The sequence below is a fragment of the Fomitiporia mediterranea genome (genome assembly GCF_000271605.1).
Source record: "Fomitiporia mediterranea MF3/22 unplaced genomic scaffold FOMMEscaffold_5, whole genome shotgun sequence".
NCBI lineage: Eukaryota > Fungi > Basidiomycota > Agaricomycetes > Hymenochaetales > Hymenochaetaceae > Fomitiporia > Fomitiporia mediterranea.
Window position 1 is genome coordinate 1,140,507 of NW_006760390.1, and position 16,772 is coordinate 1,157,278.

At 48.1% G+C, this 16,772-nt stretch overlaps 6 protein-coding genes across 6 annotated transcripts; 4 read left to right on the forward strand and 2 right to left on the reverse strand.

Annotated features, from left to right (window-relative positions):
• Window positions 1-112: 112 nt before the first annotated feature.
• On the forward strand, window positions 113-2,400 carry FOMMEDRAFT_120987 (uncharacterized protein; the record flags this gene model as incomplete). Its single annotated transcript, XM_007265313.1, has 3 exons — window positions 113-812; window positions 873-2,034; window positions 2,097-2,400. Coding segments are annotated over exons 1-3 (2,001 nt in total), but the record flags the coding sequence as incomplete, so codon positions are not given.
• A 1,220-nt stretch (window positions 2,401-3,620) lies between these two features.
• FOMMEDRAFT_167102 (uncharacterized protein) lies at window positions 3,621-8,984 on the forward strand (the record flags this gene model as incomplete). Its single annotated transcript, XM_007265314.1, has 10 exons — window positions 3,621-3,898; window positions 3,958-4,219; window positions 4,309-5,399; window positions 5,565-5,882; window positions 5,939-6,282; window positions 6,338-6,988; window positions 7,041-7,535; window positions 7,591-7,854; window positions 7,913-8,617; window positions 8,677-8,984. The coding sequence occupies 10 exons, from the start codon at window positions 3,621-3,623 to the stop codon at window positions 8,907-8,909; spliced, it is 4,641 nt and encodes a 1,546-aa protein (XP_007265376.1). The 3' UTR covers window positions 8,910-8,984.
• A 103-nt stretch (window positions 8,985-9,087) lies between these two features.
• On the reverse strand, window positions 9,088-10,243 carry FOMMEDRAFT_154886 (uncharacterized protein; the record flags this gene model as incomplete). Its single annotated transcript, XM_007265315.1, has 2 exons — window positions 9,088-9,835; window positions 9,915-10,243. The coding sequence occupies 2 exons, from the start codon at window positions 10,241-10,243 to the stop codon at window positions 9,088-9,090; spliced, it is 1,077 nt and encodes a 358-aa protein (XP_007265377.1).
• A 112-nt stretch (window positions 10,244-10,355) lies between these two features.
• FOMMEDRAFT_139928 (FAD/NAD-binding domain-containing protein) lies at window positions 10,356-11,985 on the reverse strand (the record flags this gene model as incomplete). Its single annotated transcript, XM_007265316.1, has 7 exons — window positions 10,356-10,629; window positions 10,697-10,978; window positions 11,041-11,241; window positions 11,296-11,327; window positions 11,383-11,540; window positions 11,593-11,832; window positions 11,906-11,985. The coding sequence occupies 7 exons, from the start codon at window positions 11,983-11,985 to the stop codon at window positions 10,498-10,500; spliced, it is 1,125 nt and encodes a 374-aa protein (XP_007265378.1). The 3' UTR covers window positions 10,356-10,497.
• Window positions 11,986-12,586: 601 nt separating this feature from the next.
• On the forward strand, window positions 12,587-14,807 carry FOMMEDRAFT_27652 (P-loop containing nucleoside triphosphate hydrolase protein; the record flags this gene model as incomplete). The annotated part of the gene is made up of 5 exons (XM_007265317.1): window positions 12,587-13,218; window positions 13,271-13,830; window positions 13,885-13,967; window positions 14,026-14,410; window positions 14,473-14,807. The coding sequence occupies 5 exons, from the start codon at window positions 12,587-12,589 to the stop codon at window positions 14,805-14,807; spliced, it is 1,995 nt and encodes a 664-aa protein (XP_007265379.1).
• A 341-nt stretch (window positions 14,808-15,148) lies between these two features.
• On the forward strand, window positions 15,149-16,636 carry FOMMEDRAFT_154889 (protein serine/threonine phosphatase 2C; the record flags this gene model as incomplete). Its single annotated transcript, XM_007265318.1, has 4 exons — window positions 15,149-15,470; window positions 15,528-15,884; window positions 15,943-16,113; window positions 16,179-16,636. The coding sequence occupies 4 exons, from the start codon at window positions 15,149-15,151 to the stop codon at window positions 16,634-16,636; spliced, it is 1,308 nt and encodes a 435-aa protein (XP_007265380.1).
• Window positions 16,637-16,772: the final 136 nt, after the last annotated feature.

Here is a 16,772-nt window from a genome sequence, read left to right on the forward strand (position 1 = left end):
TGTATGATTCGGTCCGTGGAGGTGATCTCCATGCGATCGGAGTCTGAATTCTGCATATAAGGGCCGTTGCGTCACGTCATTCGGAGCTTCTGCATCACTTCCAACAATCATGCCCTACCAACTCAAGCTCACCAGACCTGGAGGTGAGACGAGGCGGCTCACTTTCGCCGCCCAGCCTTCATGGTTAGAATTGGAGTCAAGGATTGCATCGCTCTTCAACATACAAGAGGGAGCCGTGGCGGTCAGCTACGAAGACAACGATGGTGACATTGTCACAATGAGTTCACGGGAGGAGCTGCAGGATTACTTTCAGACATCATACAAGCACGGCCAGATTGCCAAATTCTCAGTAATTGACAAGACTCAGAGCCAGCGCCCGGCACGTTCGGCTTTTGTCGAAGATCTGGATGAGCAACCTGACGACGGTTTGCCAACAATGGGGCCAACGATGTTCGTCGAGGTGGACGATGGTGGCTGGCAGCACCTTCCGCGAGTTCGTGAGATGTTCAGCGTACATGAGGAGGACGGTCGCAATGCATCTGGAGAAGGGCACGCGTTCGTTGAAGTTGTGGATAGCGATGCAGAGGGCTTAAGGAAAGGCAGTGACCCTGCATCTGGTGAACATACACCCAAGAATGGCATTAATACGCGTCAATCCCGTTACAAGGGAAAACAGAGAGTTTCTGCGCACTCTGAAGCGACAAAGTCAACATCTGCAACATCCGTTGTTGAGAATGACTTCCCGACAAAGCCGCCAGTTCACGTTTACGACGTTTCTGACATAGGAAGATCTCCTCGTAGTTCAGTTCAAGGTATATCGTTCTTTATGTTTTATCCGCATGGGGTGCTCATATGCTCTTCCTCTTGCGTAGATCGAGTGGAACAATCATCGCTTGGCGGTCCGGGCACTGAGAACTTCATGGGTTCATTTGGAACGGTGTATCCGGTAAATCCTCCACGTGATGCTTTCATGCACGTTCCTCGAGCGGGTGAGACGTATAGTACAAGCGAGAACGAGCCGTTCCGTGGCTCGTCTTCTGTCGGTGCCGATTCTCTCCAACCGGGGCAAATTCCTTCTCTTGATCTCGAAGAACCTCCGTTGGGTCCCAACGGAACTGGAGGAAGCCGTACTCCTACTCTCGGGCAGACACCAGAGCCTCAACCGTCATTCGTCCGTGATGTCGCAGACTTCGTTGATAATATGACGATTGCCTTTGTGGCTCACCCAGAACTCTCGGAGGGGATCCGCAATATCGTTAGGAATGCTGTGGGTGGTAGATATTGGAACGCAGAGCGTGATAGAGTTACCGCTGTAGCAGAAAATGTCAAAGCTGCTGCCGAAGACACCTCGGCTCGTATATCCCAAGTTGCTGGGGACATGGCGAACAATGCCGAAAGAGATGCAGTTCGCATGATTTCTGAGGCTCTCGGAGGCGTATTTAGGGTGATAGGAGAATTAAGCGGCGCTGAAGTTGGCAATCAATCTGCAAACGGTCCTGCTCCTCCTGTGACCAGACCACTTCCCCCGCATCCGCCGCCTCCACCGCCTCCAATGTTTCGTCCGCCATGGCCACCAATGCACCGTCATCATCATCCGTTCTCTTTCCCATTTGGGCCAGGTCATCGTCATGGATTGCACGACGCCTGGAATGACCGCCGTCGTGGCCGGGGATCGCCTCATCGCCCCTATCCTGCACCAGGCCAGGAACTTAGTTATCGTCTGCCCGAGCCGGGAACGCGTGGGATGGACCCCTCTCACTTACCTTGGTCCGACCCGATGGATTATGCTCAACGAGACAGCACATGGGGACCGGGTGCATATGCACCATATTACTATGGTGGTCCCGCCTACGACAATGTCGATACTGAGGCAACTCAACCAAATATACATGAGACTAAAGCGCAACTCGAAGCTGCGAAGGCTATTTACAAATTTGAGAAAGACCGATTCAGGCGAGAGAAAGAGGAGCGTCGGAAGCAGAGGCATGAAATTGCCGAAAGGAGAGCAGGACAGAATCGCGGTCAGCGCCCCGAGTAGGACCATTTTCTCTTTCTTTACGTATACTTTTTCTGACACCATTTTCTCCATCATTCAGTGGTACTTCTCGGGAAGAAGAAATTATAGCCAGCATTCCATTTCACGACTCTGTGAGAGGAGGGCCGTCAAAGGGCAGGCAAACCGAGTCTCCCGCTATCCCACCACAGACGTCTGGTGCTGTGCCTAGTGTAAAGTCTGCGACCCATGTGCCTTCTGCCCAAGCAGCGCAGCGCACGTCTTCTCGCGATTCTGTTATGAGCAATCCTATACATTACGCTGCTAGTCCTGTACCGCCTGTTCCTCCGGTCCCTGTTCCGATAGATATAGTCTCGCCAGCGCCACCAGCACCTCCCATACCGCCTGTGCGACCATCCGGGTTTATTCATACTGTCCAGATGGTTCCTAACATTGTGCCTCAATCGGGCCATCCTGTCTCTCCCCAGGCGTCTCGAGCTCCATCTGGGCCGGGTCCATTCTCGTGGCCTGCGCCGCCAGCTCGCGACCCTTCTCGACGAGCGCAGTTGGCAACTCGTCGGGACAGAATTCTGACGCGTCTCTTTGACATGGGCATCCAGGCACCATCGCAACCGGATATGATGGATATTGTTAATGCGTGTACTAGCCGCGATGACTCTGCTGACGACGATGAGGTACTTGCAGATATCTTGGCGGCGATAAACATTCGCAGCAGCCCATCTCCACGCGTTGGCAGTTCTGGATTACCCCACTAATTCGACCAATATGAATCTGTTATTTCTTGACTTATGCCAAATTAAGGCTTTTCAGTATATCTTGGGGTGTTATCGAGATTGCGAATCTGTGTTGCTATGTACGATATCTGGTGTTATAGTAGTGAAGAATTTTGTATGCCTTGTATTTACTGCAATATGATACTGTCGGCGATATAGTGTGTCTTATCGATGCGGCTTGTTTCATTGAGGGTGCATATGGGTGTCAGTATATTGTTGTTGGCAGACAAAGGGACGCCGTCGATCATGGATATATTGGGCCAAACAGAGTACCATAAAATAATGTGATGCTAGGCCTTGTTCACCGATATCGGTCAAAATCTAGGCAGCAGATACAGATCTGACACTGTTAATAATATTTGAGGTAATCGTACGTGAAAAGATTTTGAATCTGGCTGTAAATTCTCTTGTAATTGAGGTGAAAGGGCTCAAAGTTGTTGCCGTGTGTAGCCAATTGCCGGTAGGAAGTCAAAGGAACACTGAGCCCTCATCGCGGTACAGATCTGAATGTTGACTTTCGTTGCACTTGCACATTCGATCTAGGACTACTGGCCACTCGAAATTTACAAGACCTTCCGGTTGAACGGGTTGCGACGACAGGCAATCGGCAGACTCCAGTGGACCTACTAGTGAAAACACCTCAACTTTGCCGCGAGTGTAAAAGTGGATCGTTTGGAATTTCTTTATAATGTGCCATGCTTGTGGATCATGGACTGCTACAACATACCCCGCCTTGCTCGTTTGGCCCCACCCCGACACGAATACATCTCGAATACTACTCATAGAAGTCCACCAGTCACCTAGCTGCTCATTTTCGAATCATCGTGCTATAGATGCAGCGCAATCTTCAGGAACAGAGCACTGTGTCCTTCGACGAGGAAAATCGCGTCTTGGCGCGTGACACGGAAGCGTTCCTACGAGAAGCTCTCTCATCTCGAAAGTTTGTTCTGCCGCCTTGGTCGAGGCAGGACACGCTGGTCCAAGTCGCATGTTATGCACAACGCATTCGTCAGCTGGAGGCGGATCGCAGGCGGCCTCATAAATGGGAGCTGGTCTACGATCTCGCCAAAACGAAGGCCGTATACTTGCTAATGAGATGGAGACTATTTCGGTATCCCATTCCATCCCACCTCACCTGTCCTCACCTGTCCTAATTCTTGTCCTTTCCAGGATCAATGATTTCCCAGTTGAGATTATACAACGCATATTCGAGCTTGTCGTAGCATCTCCTACATTTCCTGAAATCTCGAAATCGCGCATTAAGTTGGCCTCGGTATGTTCGTATTGGCGGTCGATTGTTATCAACACTGCAAAGCTTTGGAGCGACATTGTTATCAACATGCGGCCCCCATTCCACCTATTCCGTCTAAGCCTGCAGCGCGCAAAGGCCCATCCGCTGACTCTGTTTGTTGACCAAAAGGATCCTAACTGGGTGAGTTATCGCGAAATAAAAAGTATTGGATATTTCATTTAACTGACGGACTGCTTCATTCGGATTATCCCATGAACTCGTGTAATTAGACCGGTTCCGAAAATCATCATCGTTTAAGTCCAAAAGACATGAGAGCATTGATGTCTGTCATAGCATCATGTCTTGATCAAGTTCGGACACTCATCATCCATGCGGATACGTGGGCCGTTATAGGGGCAGCTGAAGAAATACTTCAGTCAGCGCCTCCTCCTCGCCAACTGCAACGTCTCGAGATCCGCAGAACCGGAAAAACATATGTCCAGTTCATCGCTCCGGCGAGACCACCCCCTGGAATAACCTCTCCGTTTAGACTCTTTGGTGGTCGCCATGCACCTACGTTGAAGCATATCTCTTTCAGCGGCCTCTATATTGATTTTGCACCTGCTTCCTTCCGCGACCTCTGTGTTTTTGAGATGCGAAAGATGGCAGTGGAGCAGATGCCAACCTTATCAGACTTCCTCCCTGTCTTGCAAGCGTCGCCGCGTCTGGAACGACTGGTGTTCGACAGCGCATGTCCTCAGCTCACGGGGCTCGGTTCCAGAACCAGTATATCTGGCTGCCTACCGATACAGCTGGCGTATTTGCGTGATTTCGAACTAAGCAGTCTGACACCAGACTACGCCATATATATCCTCCAAGTCTTCCAAGCGCCCGGATTAAAACGACTGACGTTGGAGCGATTGCTGCACGAAAACTACAACCCGTTCGTGCTGAAGTTAATAGGCAAGTTCCCAGAAGTCACAGTGCTGACCGTGAACGGACTTGGAGCAACGAATACCGGTGATCTAGTAGCGTGGCTACGCACAATGCGAGTACGCTATCTGAGGGTGGCTCGTGTTGCAAATGAGTTCTTTGAAGCCTTGGCGACTCGAGCGCCAGTATACCCCGTCGATCCAACGACTCGCGTACCCGGATGGGACTTTGTTTGCTCTCGTCTTGAATCATGCGAAATCCTCCTCTGGACATCTATTGGACCTGCAGCTTTTAAGAAATTTTGCAGTGAACGGCGATCAACACTACGGAGGATTCTCATCTCACAGGCGGCCGCGGAGGGTATACAATCGGCAGATAAAACATGGCTTGTAAAGACAGGGATTCTGAATTTCATCCCTCCAGGAGCATTGCCGCATCTGGATGAGCGGTATGATAGAATAATGTAGCTGTTAGTCTGGTCGAAATATAATGTACTCAGTACTGTTACGTTGTAAATACTAAATACGATGATGAAACCATGCCGTGTCCAGAAAAGGCAATATGATCGCCTGCTTGAGAGTCGCAATTTTTGTTGTGAACTCTGCTGCTCAAGTAAGTTCTTCCGTCGAGTCGACAATCGGGCCTGCCTCCCTCCACATTTCCATTTACCTCCCTCATCAATGTCAACCACGGAACAACCTGGGAGTGAGGCAAAAATTTCGAGGTCTTCGTACTCGTCCAAAGAGAAGGGGAAGGAGAATCCAAGAAAATCTGACAGGACTGGTAGGAATGCCCTAAAGGGAGTACCCGTAGCGTCCTCGGAATACGGAGCAGAAGAGGAGCCTGAAGGAGATGAGGCAGAATGGCCATGGATGACGCTGGCTGAATCGAACGTTTGTTCACGGCCTCCAGTTTTCACGATCGATGGAAAGTAAGCCGAGTCCCGTTTCGACCCTTTCCTGTACATCTTATTTTCTACGATTGTAGCTATTTCTTTTCTATCATTGGCGCAGCAGTCAGAATATACTCTGTTGCAACGGGGAAAGTCGTCTCAACGCTGTCGTCTTCCTCAATGGGCAGTTCAGCGTCTCGCGTAACTTCTGGTGAAGGGCACTCGGACGTCATTACTTCCGCTATTCTCAACCCAGAAAACCCCTTTCAGCTCCTCACAGCATCTCTTGACGGTGATATAAAAATTTGGGACTTCCTTGATGCTGTTCTACTCCAGACCATTCATGTTGGGAGACCGATATCTCACATGTGCTCGCACGGCAAGTTCAAGGGCCAGGTTTTTATTGCTGTCCCAACAAAATTAAAGAAATTTAGTTCCCGTGCGTGATATCCCGCGATTACAACTCAGTGCCATGTTCTCATTTATCACAACAGAAGCTCACGACAAGGGAAATACTATGATTTATCGTATTTCTTTGACCCCGAGGGAATCAACCTCATCCCAGCACACTAAGCCTTCTGAGATCGTTCGCGTAGGAAAGACCAAGGCTACTGTATCAATGGGAATCTCGCCAAGTGGATCCTGGCTGGTTGTGATTGCAGGGCATAAGGCATACGTTTCGCCTACATCCTCTCCAGAGTCCGGTTTTACCAAATTCGTGTCGCCCGAGAAACTCACTAGCTTTGCTTTCCACCCTATTGAGGATTATTTCGCAACTGGTGATGAAAAAGGCCATATCAGACTTTGGTACTGTCTTAACGACCAGATGACTGCGAACACAGCGGGCGAAAGACGAGCGCAGACGACGACCATGCATTGGCATGCTCACGCCTTGACATCGCTTTCATTTACCAGGAACGGTGCTTATCTTCTGAGCGGAGGGGAAGAAAGCGTACTTGTCATCTGGCAGCTGCAAAGTGGCAAAAAGGAATTTCTCCCACGTCTTGGTTCACCTATATTAAACATTACTGTGCGCACAACGGATGAAGGAGAAGAGTATCTTCTAGGATTAGCAGATGGGACTTACTTGTTCATAAACCCTGGTTCTCTAAGTGTCAGCCGCTCCATCTCTCGCATTCGGTTAGGTGAGCAAACACGCAAGATAAAAATTTTATCAATGTGCTGAATTATGTGTAGATCCGAAAGGCATGGGCCGACCGCCGCATACACCTGTTCCGCTAACTGCTCATTCAAGGACTTCTACTCTAATTCTTCCCGCGTCATATCCATCATCGCTTCAGATATTCTCTCCGAGTACTTCGGAGTTGTCGGAACTAGAGATTTCTTCGTCTAACAGGGTATCTCGGCGTGATACAAAAGACATAGAAGCTGCTCGCGTCGACTTCGTGGCAGTCAGCCCCTCAGGCGATTGGATGGCAACTATAGATGTTCGCGATAATGAAGAAGAATTTAGTGCCGAGATGAACCTGAAGATCTGGCAGTGGGATTCTTTAGCATGGTCCCTCAACACGCGGATAGATCGGCCACATGGGTCGAAGAAGATCGTGGCTATTGGATTTTCCCCCTTAAGTGAAGGGAGTAATGATGGGCTCCTAATGACAGTAGGTCTAGACGGGAACGTAAAAATATGGTGTAAACAATCCATCAATTCGAAAACGGGACTCGTGGAGGGTTAGTGCATGATAATTGACACCTAGCCATTAGCTCTGACGTCGTTTTACCCTAGACTTCTGGATAAACCGGTCAAATTTTACCTTCCGCAATGAAGTCCCTTCAGATGCCTGCTGGTCCCCGGATGGATCAGCCCTTGCAGTATGTTTCGGCCGCCAGATCGCACTTTATGACCCTTACACAAGCCACTTGCTCGATTGTTTAACAACAATGGACGTACGAAATATATGGCAAATCCGTTTCGTGGGTAAGAGTGGTCGATACGTTCTAGCAAGTGGTAGGAACAACATAGTCTTATGGGATTTAGTTACTCGTGCAGGTTTGTCTTACGCTTGTCCTTGATTGTCTGGCTTAATTTATATCTTTTTTTTTCGCAGTACGTTGGCACTACTACACCTACTATACTGTTGCACAGGCCTTAGCCCACCCAGTTGATGACCTCGTATGTCTCGTGGTCCAGCCTTACGCCGAGGATAGCGCAATTAGGACGTCAAAAGTTCTGCATTTCGGCCCAAACTCATCAGAACCACTTAACATCCGGTCCCTCCCATTCCGATTCCGCGCTGTGCATTGGAATCCTCTAGACAATAGAAGTCATTCTCTCATCGGTATCACATACTCATGGAACGTTGTACTCTGTGGTAGCGACGCATACATGCCCGGTCAGTTGGGCGATGCGGCACGGCAAATAGACCTAGCTGCTGGCGTGGCCCCAAAGAGAACCCTCTTCCAAGATATCTTTGGCAAGTCGGCCTTTACTGATAGGGATGTAGACACAAAATCGCGTTCGTCTACGGTTGTGTCATCGGAGAACGCCATTAAGAGCAGATCGGGCATGTTATACACCTTTGATGTACCAGCATTTCAGGCCCCTCCCATTGAAACTCTGTATTCATCGTTAATGGAGGGTTTCCTAGCCAAAGCTCCGGAGCAGGAGGAACCTGCTGGCATATCTGAGGATCATGATGGCACCGATGATATGATCGTTGATACAGAGCCCGTACAGAACATTTCGCAACGGGTAGTAGAAGATGCAGAAATCAGTTCCTTGGTTGAGCTCTTCAAAGGTCATTCTGTGAATAGTGAGTACACGAGGTTTCCTACTTTCTTGATGCCCTTCTGACTGCGCCTTGTCATACAGGAACGGCCCAAGTAAGCCCTCCAAATACTGGCGTTGTTAATGGCGTCCATAAAATGCTCACGAACGGGACATACTCGGGCGTTTCTCGATCTCGCGCCTCGACACCAAAAACCCCTCACGCAAGCGAATATGCTAGCAACGGCTCATTAAAATCCACGACTGCACCTAAACAAATTCCTGGCCGTTCCTCGCCTGTCGCTACTGGCAAGAAGCGAAAGAAAAGTACATCATAGACATAGTAGTAAATCAGTTGTTATCTTTTGTCTTGTTTACATCGCATTTTTTACCAGCATGTCAACCAATATATTCCCACTTTGCAAACGACATTAGATCCCTATAAAAACTTGCAAAGAAGAAAAGGCGAGAAACGGAGAGAATGAGAAGATAATACAAGGCAACTATGACTGGTCTTCAGATCGTTCTGCGAGCGAAGAGCCCTGGCCCTTGGTTCTTCAGCTGTAGTAAAGCTAAGGCAACATCGAGAATATCCTTTTCAACAAAGGAACAACCGCTGAAGCTTTCACAGCGCACCAAAGGCCTATGAAACTGATTTTCATTACCGACGGTAAACGATATGTTCTTCACAATATTAGACGAAGGCATAGGCGGTTTTCTATCGGTCCTCTGTCGGCGACGCAAAAACGCATTCCCAAATACTTCAGGCGGACTGCTTTTATGCCGAATCTTCTCGCAGTCGAGGCTGATTCGTACTCTCTTCGTTGTACGCTCGTCATTCATGCACGCCCATTCCAACGAACGACGACCAATCTGCTTTTTAAGAGGACATGGCGTAGTATTGTCAAGTGTGAATGAAGTCTCGGAGTTGTTCGCTTCGGATTCTGTGTCTTCGGGAGATGAAGGCAAGAAGTCCCAAATACCAGGAGGCGCTTTGTCTTGTTCTTGTTCTCGCGCCGATTCAAACTTTGATAAGAGGGAGAAAGGCTCAGAGGAATCTTCAGGAAACTTGAATGTGACTTCTTGAGAACTATCAGCGACGAGTGTTGATTCATTCGGATTGACGTCTCCAAGGACTTGACGCGGTTCCTGGTTTTCCTTATTCGACACTTGATTCTGGAGAAGGCCAACCCGAAGACTCTCGTTGGATTTGTTCGTTGGCCGCCGTTTGTTCTGGAACCAAACCGAGACGACTTTAAGCTCGCTGAAAAAAAGTCCATCCAGAAAGTATTAATGAAACGCAGAAAATACACGTTTAACCTTCCAATAGAATAAATACTTACAGACCAAGTTCCGCTGCGAGAGCACGCCTAGCTTGCAAGGAGGGATTGTTTCCTTGACTGGCAAGATTCTCGAGTGCCAAACGTTGCTGTACTGTAAGCTTACGCCTTGCCTTCTTCTGTACACCCTCTGCTGCCACATCTTGCTCCACATATGCAAAATGAGGCGTACTAAAAAGGAGCTGGGTCTGAGGTGCTTCCTTTTTCGGCATAATGGCAGAAGCAGTTTCAAAAACGTCAAAACTTAATGCTTGCCCATCACCACTGGTATCGTCATGTACTGACCGAGATCCCGCCCGAGCGGAGCGAGTCATACGCCTTGGCGGAAGCATGTCGACACAAGGAGGGAATTTCGGAAGCATAAATGAGACAAGAATGCTACTGGCTTTATAATATAATCAGTAAAGACGAGGCTGACACTAAAAACATGGATCTAGAATAGTGGCTGACCACAACTATCACAATCGCACAACATCGCCTCGGAGTTATCAACAAGTCCCAAGCGTGACTACAGGGTATATCTAAGAGAGTTTGCGGTAACATGTGAAGCGAGGAATACCAAGCGACATACAAGTAAAGGATTGCATCACTTGGCATCCACCAAACCCAATGCAGCCCTTGTTTGGGCCACAAACAGACCCTTTCCCTTAACCATAGGAACTACCCTGTCGCCAAACGTCAGTCCCCAGAGCGCATCTGCAAAGCCTGCACCCTGATTCTAGTAAAACGATTAATGTCAGTAAAACAATTAACATAAAGAAAGAAGACAGCCGTATTGAACCGACCTTGCCGTTTGTGACGAATATGCCTTCCATTGAACCTCCATACGTCTTCTTTGCATCCTTTCCAGAGACGAGGCTGAGAATATTGGGGATGATCACTCCTACGTGCCCTGCAGTCTTTGCCGCCTGCTTCTGTTCTTTGAAAGAGATTATATCGCCGGCGGCAAAGATGTTCGGATGACCAGTCAATTGGAGAGTAGAGTCGACTTTCACGCAGCCTCGATCATCAAGGACGCCCAAAGACTCGAGGTAGGCAGTATTGGGCCTTGGTCCACGTGTGGCAAGCTAATCAGGGTGAAAAGACTTTTTAGTATGTGAGACCTGACAGCGCGCGAAGTTGAACGTACAACTACATCTGCTTCGAATGTTTGTCCATTCTTCGTTGCTACTGAGCTAAATTCACCCTCTGGTACGTCATCAATGCGGTCTTCAAGTAGGAATCTAACGCCGCGTTTATGCCATCTCTTGAGAACATCCTTTCTGAATTTCTCCGGATATGTGTCGTTGAGTGGCAGAGGGGTAGCATTAACGATTGTGACCTTCTTGTCCTGTTACAAAAAATGAATATAAGTTGACACACTTTAATTAAATTATCAACTTACCGGATAGGCGTCAAGTATTTCTCCCGCGAATTCTGAACAAATAAAATATCACTATGGGCGGAAAATAATGGATAAAATACTGCATACCTAGTCCAACAGCTCCAGCACCAATAATTGCGATTCCTTTCTTCGATTTCTTAATTTTCTCTCTCCAGCTCTCTACCGAAGACAAGAGGTCCTGCTTCTGACCGTTGACTGCCGCAAGGGGACCCTCCCAAACACTTCCAGTAGCTAAGACAAGATATCTGAAATACTGTGTGAGCCTTACTCCGGCGAATGCTAAAATTTGGTACCTACCTATATGCCACTTTCTCGCCGCCCTCGAGTAGGACGTTGCCACCGGAACCGGTGGAGCTCTCTTCAATGCCGACCACTTTACCAATTTTGACTGAACCGATTCCTTTAGAGAAAAGGGAGTCGTAGGGTACAAGTGCTTTATTTTCGAGGGCATCCTCGGAGTAGGTGAGCATGCGGATAGCTGCGGGCAGATGCACGAACACTTCGCGAAGGGTGATTAGAATGAGATTATAATCGGAACTTGTCCCAGGCAACTTCTGGGAAAGTTCACGAGCAATAACTGCGCCTGAAAAGTATGGAATAAGTAAAATACGAATTATGACCACTTTGCAATATAGTGATTGCTGTACCTGCAGCGCCACCACCAACGACAACGATGTTTTGCTTGGACATTGTATACGAAGGACAATGCGGGGTCGAGAGAATGATTCTGACGACAGTGGCGAACGCTGGTCATTTTATAGAGGAACCGAAAGGGATGCAGCTACACGCGGTGCAAAGTTGGATGCGAGACGGAGTTGAGTAAATCAAGTAAGCGGAATGAATACGCGCATATTTGCTGACGCAGTTTGTCGATCAAATCCCCCAGGCCCAGCCACAGTATTACCTCCGCCACTTATGACTTTACTCAGCATCCGACACGGCACAAAGGCGTCTCTAGAACAATCGTAATAATAAAACCGTGCGACGGTCGGACATCAGGCATCCGCATCGTGTCCAATTATGCATTTTAGTTCCCAGTTGGTCGTGGCAGAGCAAAAAGGACTAATAAGCCTTCATGTCGTGCTTGCGCACCTGCATGGCGCCTTGAATGGGGCTCACGATGGCATATACAGGAGGTGATTTTGCGACCCTCTCAAGTTTGCACGGTCATCAACCAAATGAGCCAAAATCACGTTGATCGACTAGGTCTCGTGACTGAGTTGTCTCCAAATGTATCTGGCGCATCAGTAGTCCTTATGCATCGTCTATCTGCTTTGAAATTCGAGTCGAGATGCCTAGACGCAAACCCATTTCTGCCAAGCAGCGTAAAGCAGAGTTACAGGTCAAGCGCGCAATCAAGCGTGGTGATACTGTCCCAGAAAACATATCAAGCTCGCGCGCGTCTAACACCTCCAGTCGTCGTGGCGGTCGTGGACCACGAGGCAACAAGGAGTCTAATAGAAGCAACGTTGATGCATCCCGTCGTCTAGAATCATCTTACGTCAAATTCTCTCGTGACTTCCTGGAAGAAGCAAAGCGCAAGGCGTCTATTCTCACTGCTACTCGACCTATTCCGATTGAAAAGTTGCTGCTTCCTCTCCACGCGGAACAGGATGTTATTAGCGCTTCCAGAGCAACAGGCCATACACGCCAGCTCAATGTCCTCAAACGGCCAAAATGGAACTATGACATGTCAAAGAAGGAGGTAGAGAACAATGAAGCTGCTCTTTTCAAGCGATGGCTTGATGAAACTGATCAAATTATGCAATCGTGGAAAATTGATAAACGGGATCCAGACGGATTGAAGGACCAGACTGAAGCCGTGGAGTCTCAAACAACAACCTGCAACACGCAGGATTCTTCTGAAAGCATGCCTTATGCTCCACCTCTATTCGAACGGAATCTGGAGGTGTGGCGTCAGCTGTGCGTCCTATCATGATTAGTCTTCTAAACTAGTTATTGACTGCAATGAAAGGTGGCGCGTAACAGAGATCTGTCAGGTGTTGTTGGTTCTACTGGACTCTCGTTGCCCTCCACTGCATTATCCTCCGACGCTAGGTTCATATCTGTCGTCCCTGCGACCACCCCGTAAAATCATTTTCGTGCTTACAAAGATCGACATCACTGGACCTAGGAGAACTTCTCTGTGGAAGGAGTACCTTCGCAGGACTTATCCGGACATCCGCGTAGTCACTGTTGAGAACTATGTTGAAAAGTCTTCAGGCGAGGGACAGGGTAAACGAGTGAAAAGAGAGCCATACATTCCCGCAGAGCTGAGAAGCGAACTAGTCGAAGCCCTTAAAGGAACTCATCAAGAGTTATGTTCTCCACCTCCTCACATTGCTTCTGATGCGAAAAAACTGGCGAACTGGAGGCCTAGGGTTATTGACAAAATTAACTGGAACAAGGTCTTGAATGCTGTAGACAGCGATGTAATACTCGCTCGATCGACTGAGGCTCAGGATATAGGAGCTGAAAATGATACTCATGCTGAAACCGAGAAGATCGAAGAATTCTTATCGGTAGGATTAATTGGTAAGAACCCGAAAACAAAAACTTGTGTAGAGTTTTGTCTAATTTGGCATCTAGGCCAGCCCAATGTAGGAAAAAGCTCATTGCTGAATGCCTTGTTCGGCAGCCATAAAGTGAAGGCTTCGAAAACACCAGGAAAGGTAAGATTAGTCGACTACATCAGCTGTATCTAATCACAAAGTAATAATTGTTATGTAGACTAAGCACTTCCAGACTCTCTTCTGGTCCAAGCAAATTAGACTCGTGGACTGTCCAGGTCTGGTCTTCCCCGCATATACCGACTTGGAGATGCAGGTTCTCGCGGGTATACTGCCTATATCACAGATGCCTGCAATTCCATCATCTGCTCACTATGCACTTCAATATCTCCCACTCGAGAAAATTCTAGGCTTGCAGCATCCCGCAGAGAAAGAAGTCAAGGAGGACAAGAGAACCTGGCGAAGCGGGACGCAGCCAGGCTCAAAATCCGACAAGAGTGTCAGGGCATGGACTGCTATGGATGTACTAACAGCATATGCTGAAAAGAATAATTGGATTACTGCGAAGGCCGGTCGTCCAGACGTGAATCGTGCTGGTAATGCTAGTGCGTATTGTTTTACATAGTTTCTTCTTACCCAGTCATTATTGACATGTGTTTTTAATTAGTTCTAAGAGCCCTTGCAGAAGGCAGAATTAAATGGGCATTTTATCCGCCGAATACGGATTTGAACGTGCTCGCAAATGAAAATAAAGGATTGGGTATTTGGATTGAAGGAAATACTGAAGATTACTTTGCCGAACGAGCTGATAGTGAAGATGAGGATGATTCAGAGGAGTTCGAAATACGTTCTAGTAATGAAGATACAGAAACAGAAGAGGAAGAGGAAGAAGGGGAGGGTAAAAAGTCAGAATCACACCTTCGGTCCGCAATCTCTAGCGGAACCGGGATGTTCGGTGCTCTAACATTAGAAGATGACGGCAATTCTGCAGAAAGTGATTGACGTGTGTTGCAATTACTTGTGAAGGCGATTTCCTAGTGCTGTGTAAAGTGTACCAGTTTGCAGTGTCATAGGACATCTCGCGCATGACCTCTATTAGGCTTGCCGCGAGATGAAATAGACTTACAGTTCCTAATGGTCCTCGATCATTGCCGTTTCCATTGCGGAAGAGTGAATTGATGTTCGATTTAACCCCGTGCCCAACGCTCTCCCTCCGCCCCGCGTCATCTTCTCCACCCATAGCCTATGCACCGCCTTACCGGCGTTCATACCCTACTTAAGGAGTAACGTCGTACGAGCATTAATATTAGTACCACACATAGGCCTACACTCTACCTTCCGAGATGTCTCAATCCGTCGAGTATACCATTAAAGATGCATCGGCTGACGACTTTGGGATGAGCTACAGCGAGGGTGCTGATACTATGAAATGGCCCCGGCCTTATCGTTCGTACCGGAGTCATACAGCGTTTAACGAAATGGAGCTGGCTAGGATTGCCGACTTCGCCGAGTTGAAGTCACCAGATGGGAAACTTGTTGCACACACGGCAACATTCCAGCCGTTTCAGGAGCCCAAACTCGGTGCCAAGCCGAGCGAAGACCGGCTTGTATTCCAGATTTGGGATCTGCCGTCCGGGAGCTGGCACTTTGCCGCTGTTTTCGACGGTAATAACTTTCGTTCTTTATTTGTTTCGACACTGGCACTCATATATGTATACACAGGTCATGCTGGGAAGGAGATTGCTGAATATGCTCATCTTGAGCTACCAGCCCGTGTTCGACGCGCTCTACAGCCTCTCGATATCACCAATGCCGAACCTCAATTAATTTCTGATACCCTTACAAAGACCATCGAAGACTTCGACAAATCGATTGCGGACGACCTTAAAGCACTTCTGCCAAGAGACTTTGAGAAGCTTGACGATGATTCCCTGAAGAAGCTCGTCAACGACCAAGACGCTGGCAGCAAGGTGTATGACGCGTGTATTCGATGTATGCGTGGAAGCACCGTCATTATAGCATTGATCGATCGCTCAAGGCAGAACTTATGGGTCGCGAACCTTGGGGACTGCCAAGCCAGTGAGTTATCTATATGATAGCCCATAATTTCTTTATTATCTTATTAAACTTCTTCCAGCCCTTGCAGAGTATCCGATCGGAAGACCTGATGACTTCAAAGCGACGTCGTTGTCTTCTCCTCACAATGCACGTGTTGACAAGGAAGTTAAACGGGTCCAATCAGAACACCCTGGAGAGGAAGGGGCAATACTCAACGGACGTGTACTTGGAGCCTTGGCAGTTACTCGGGGTAGGTGTCGAACGTGATTTACTCATGAACATCATACTGATTCAAGCCCGTTTCCTTTGTCGTAGCTTTGAGTGACTTTACTTTCAAGCTCCCACCTGTTTACTCGACCAAGTTATTCCTACATGCTAATCCTGGTTACCGAATGAGCTCCAAGGTACATGATTTCTTACCGCGTAGTCTGACACCTCCATATGTCTCTGCAACACCAGAGGTCGTACATCGTACATTGAAGAACGTAACGGACACTGGCGAGGAAATAAAATACTCACTTGTACTCTGCTCTGACGGACTAACCGACCTTTATTACTCGCGTGATTGGACAATGGAAGGCGCTGCGAGGCAAATTGCACGAATCTGCGTCAAATCGAATGGTGAAGAATGGCCGGGTCTTAAAGGAAACCTTGCGCTCCATTTGTCAAAGGACGCAATAGGCGATGACCTTGAGCAGCAGTGCAGGAACCTTACCGTCGACTTGGACTACCAGCACTTGGACGATACCACGACGGTCGTTCTTTCTTGGTGATTAATACTGTTCACGGCAACTTGATTAATGATTTTTTCTCGCTATTTGACTAATTCCACATTGTTGTATATTGCCTTGATTGAAACCAATGTATATTGACGATTTTACACTCTTGTATTATGTGCGACGTTATGCT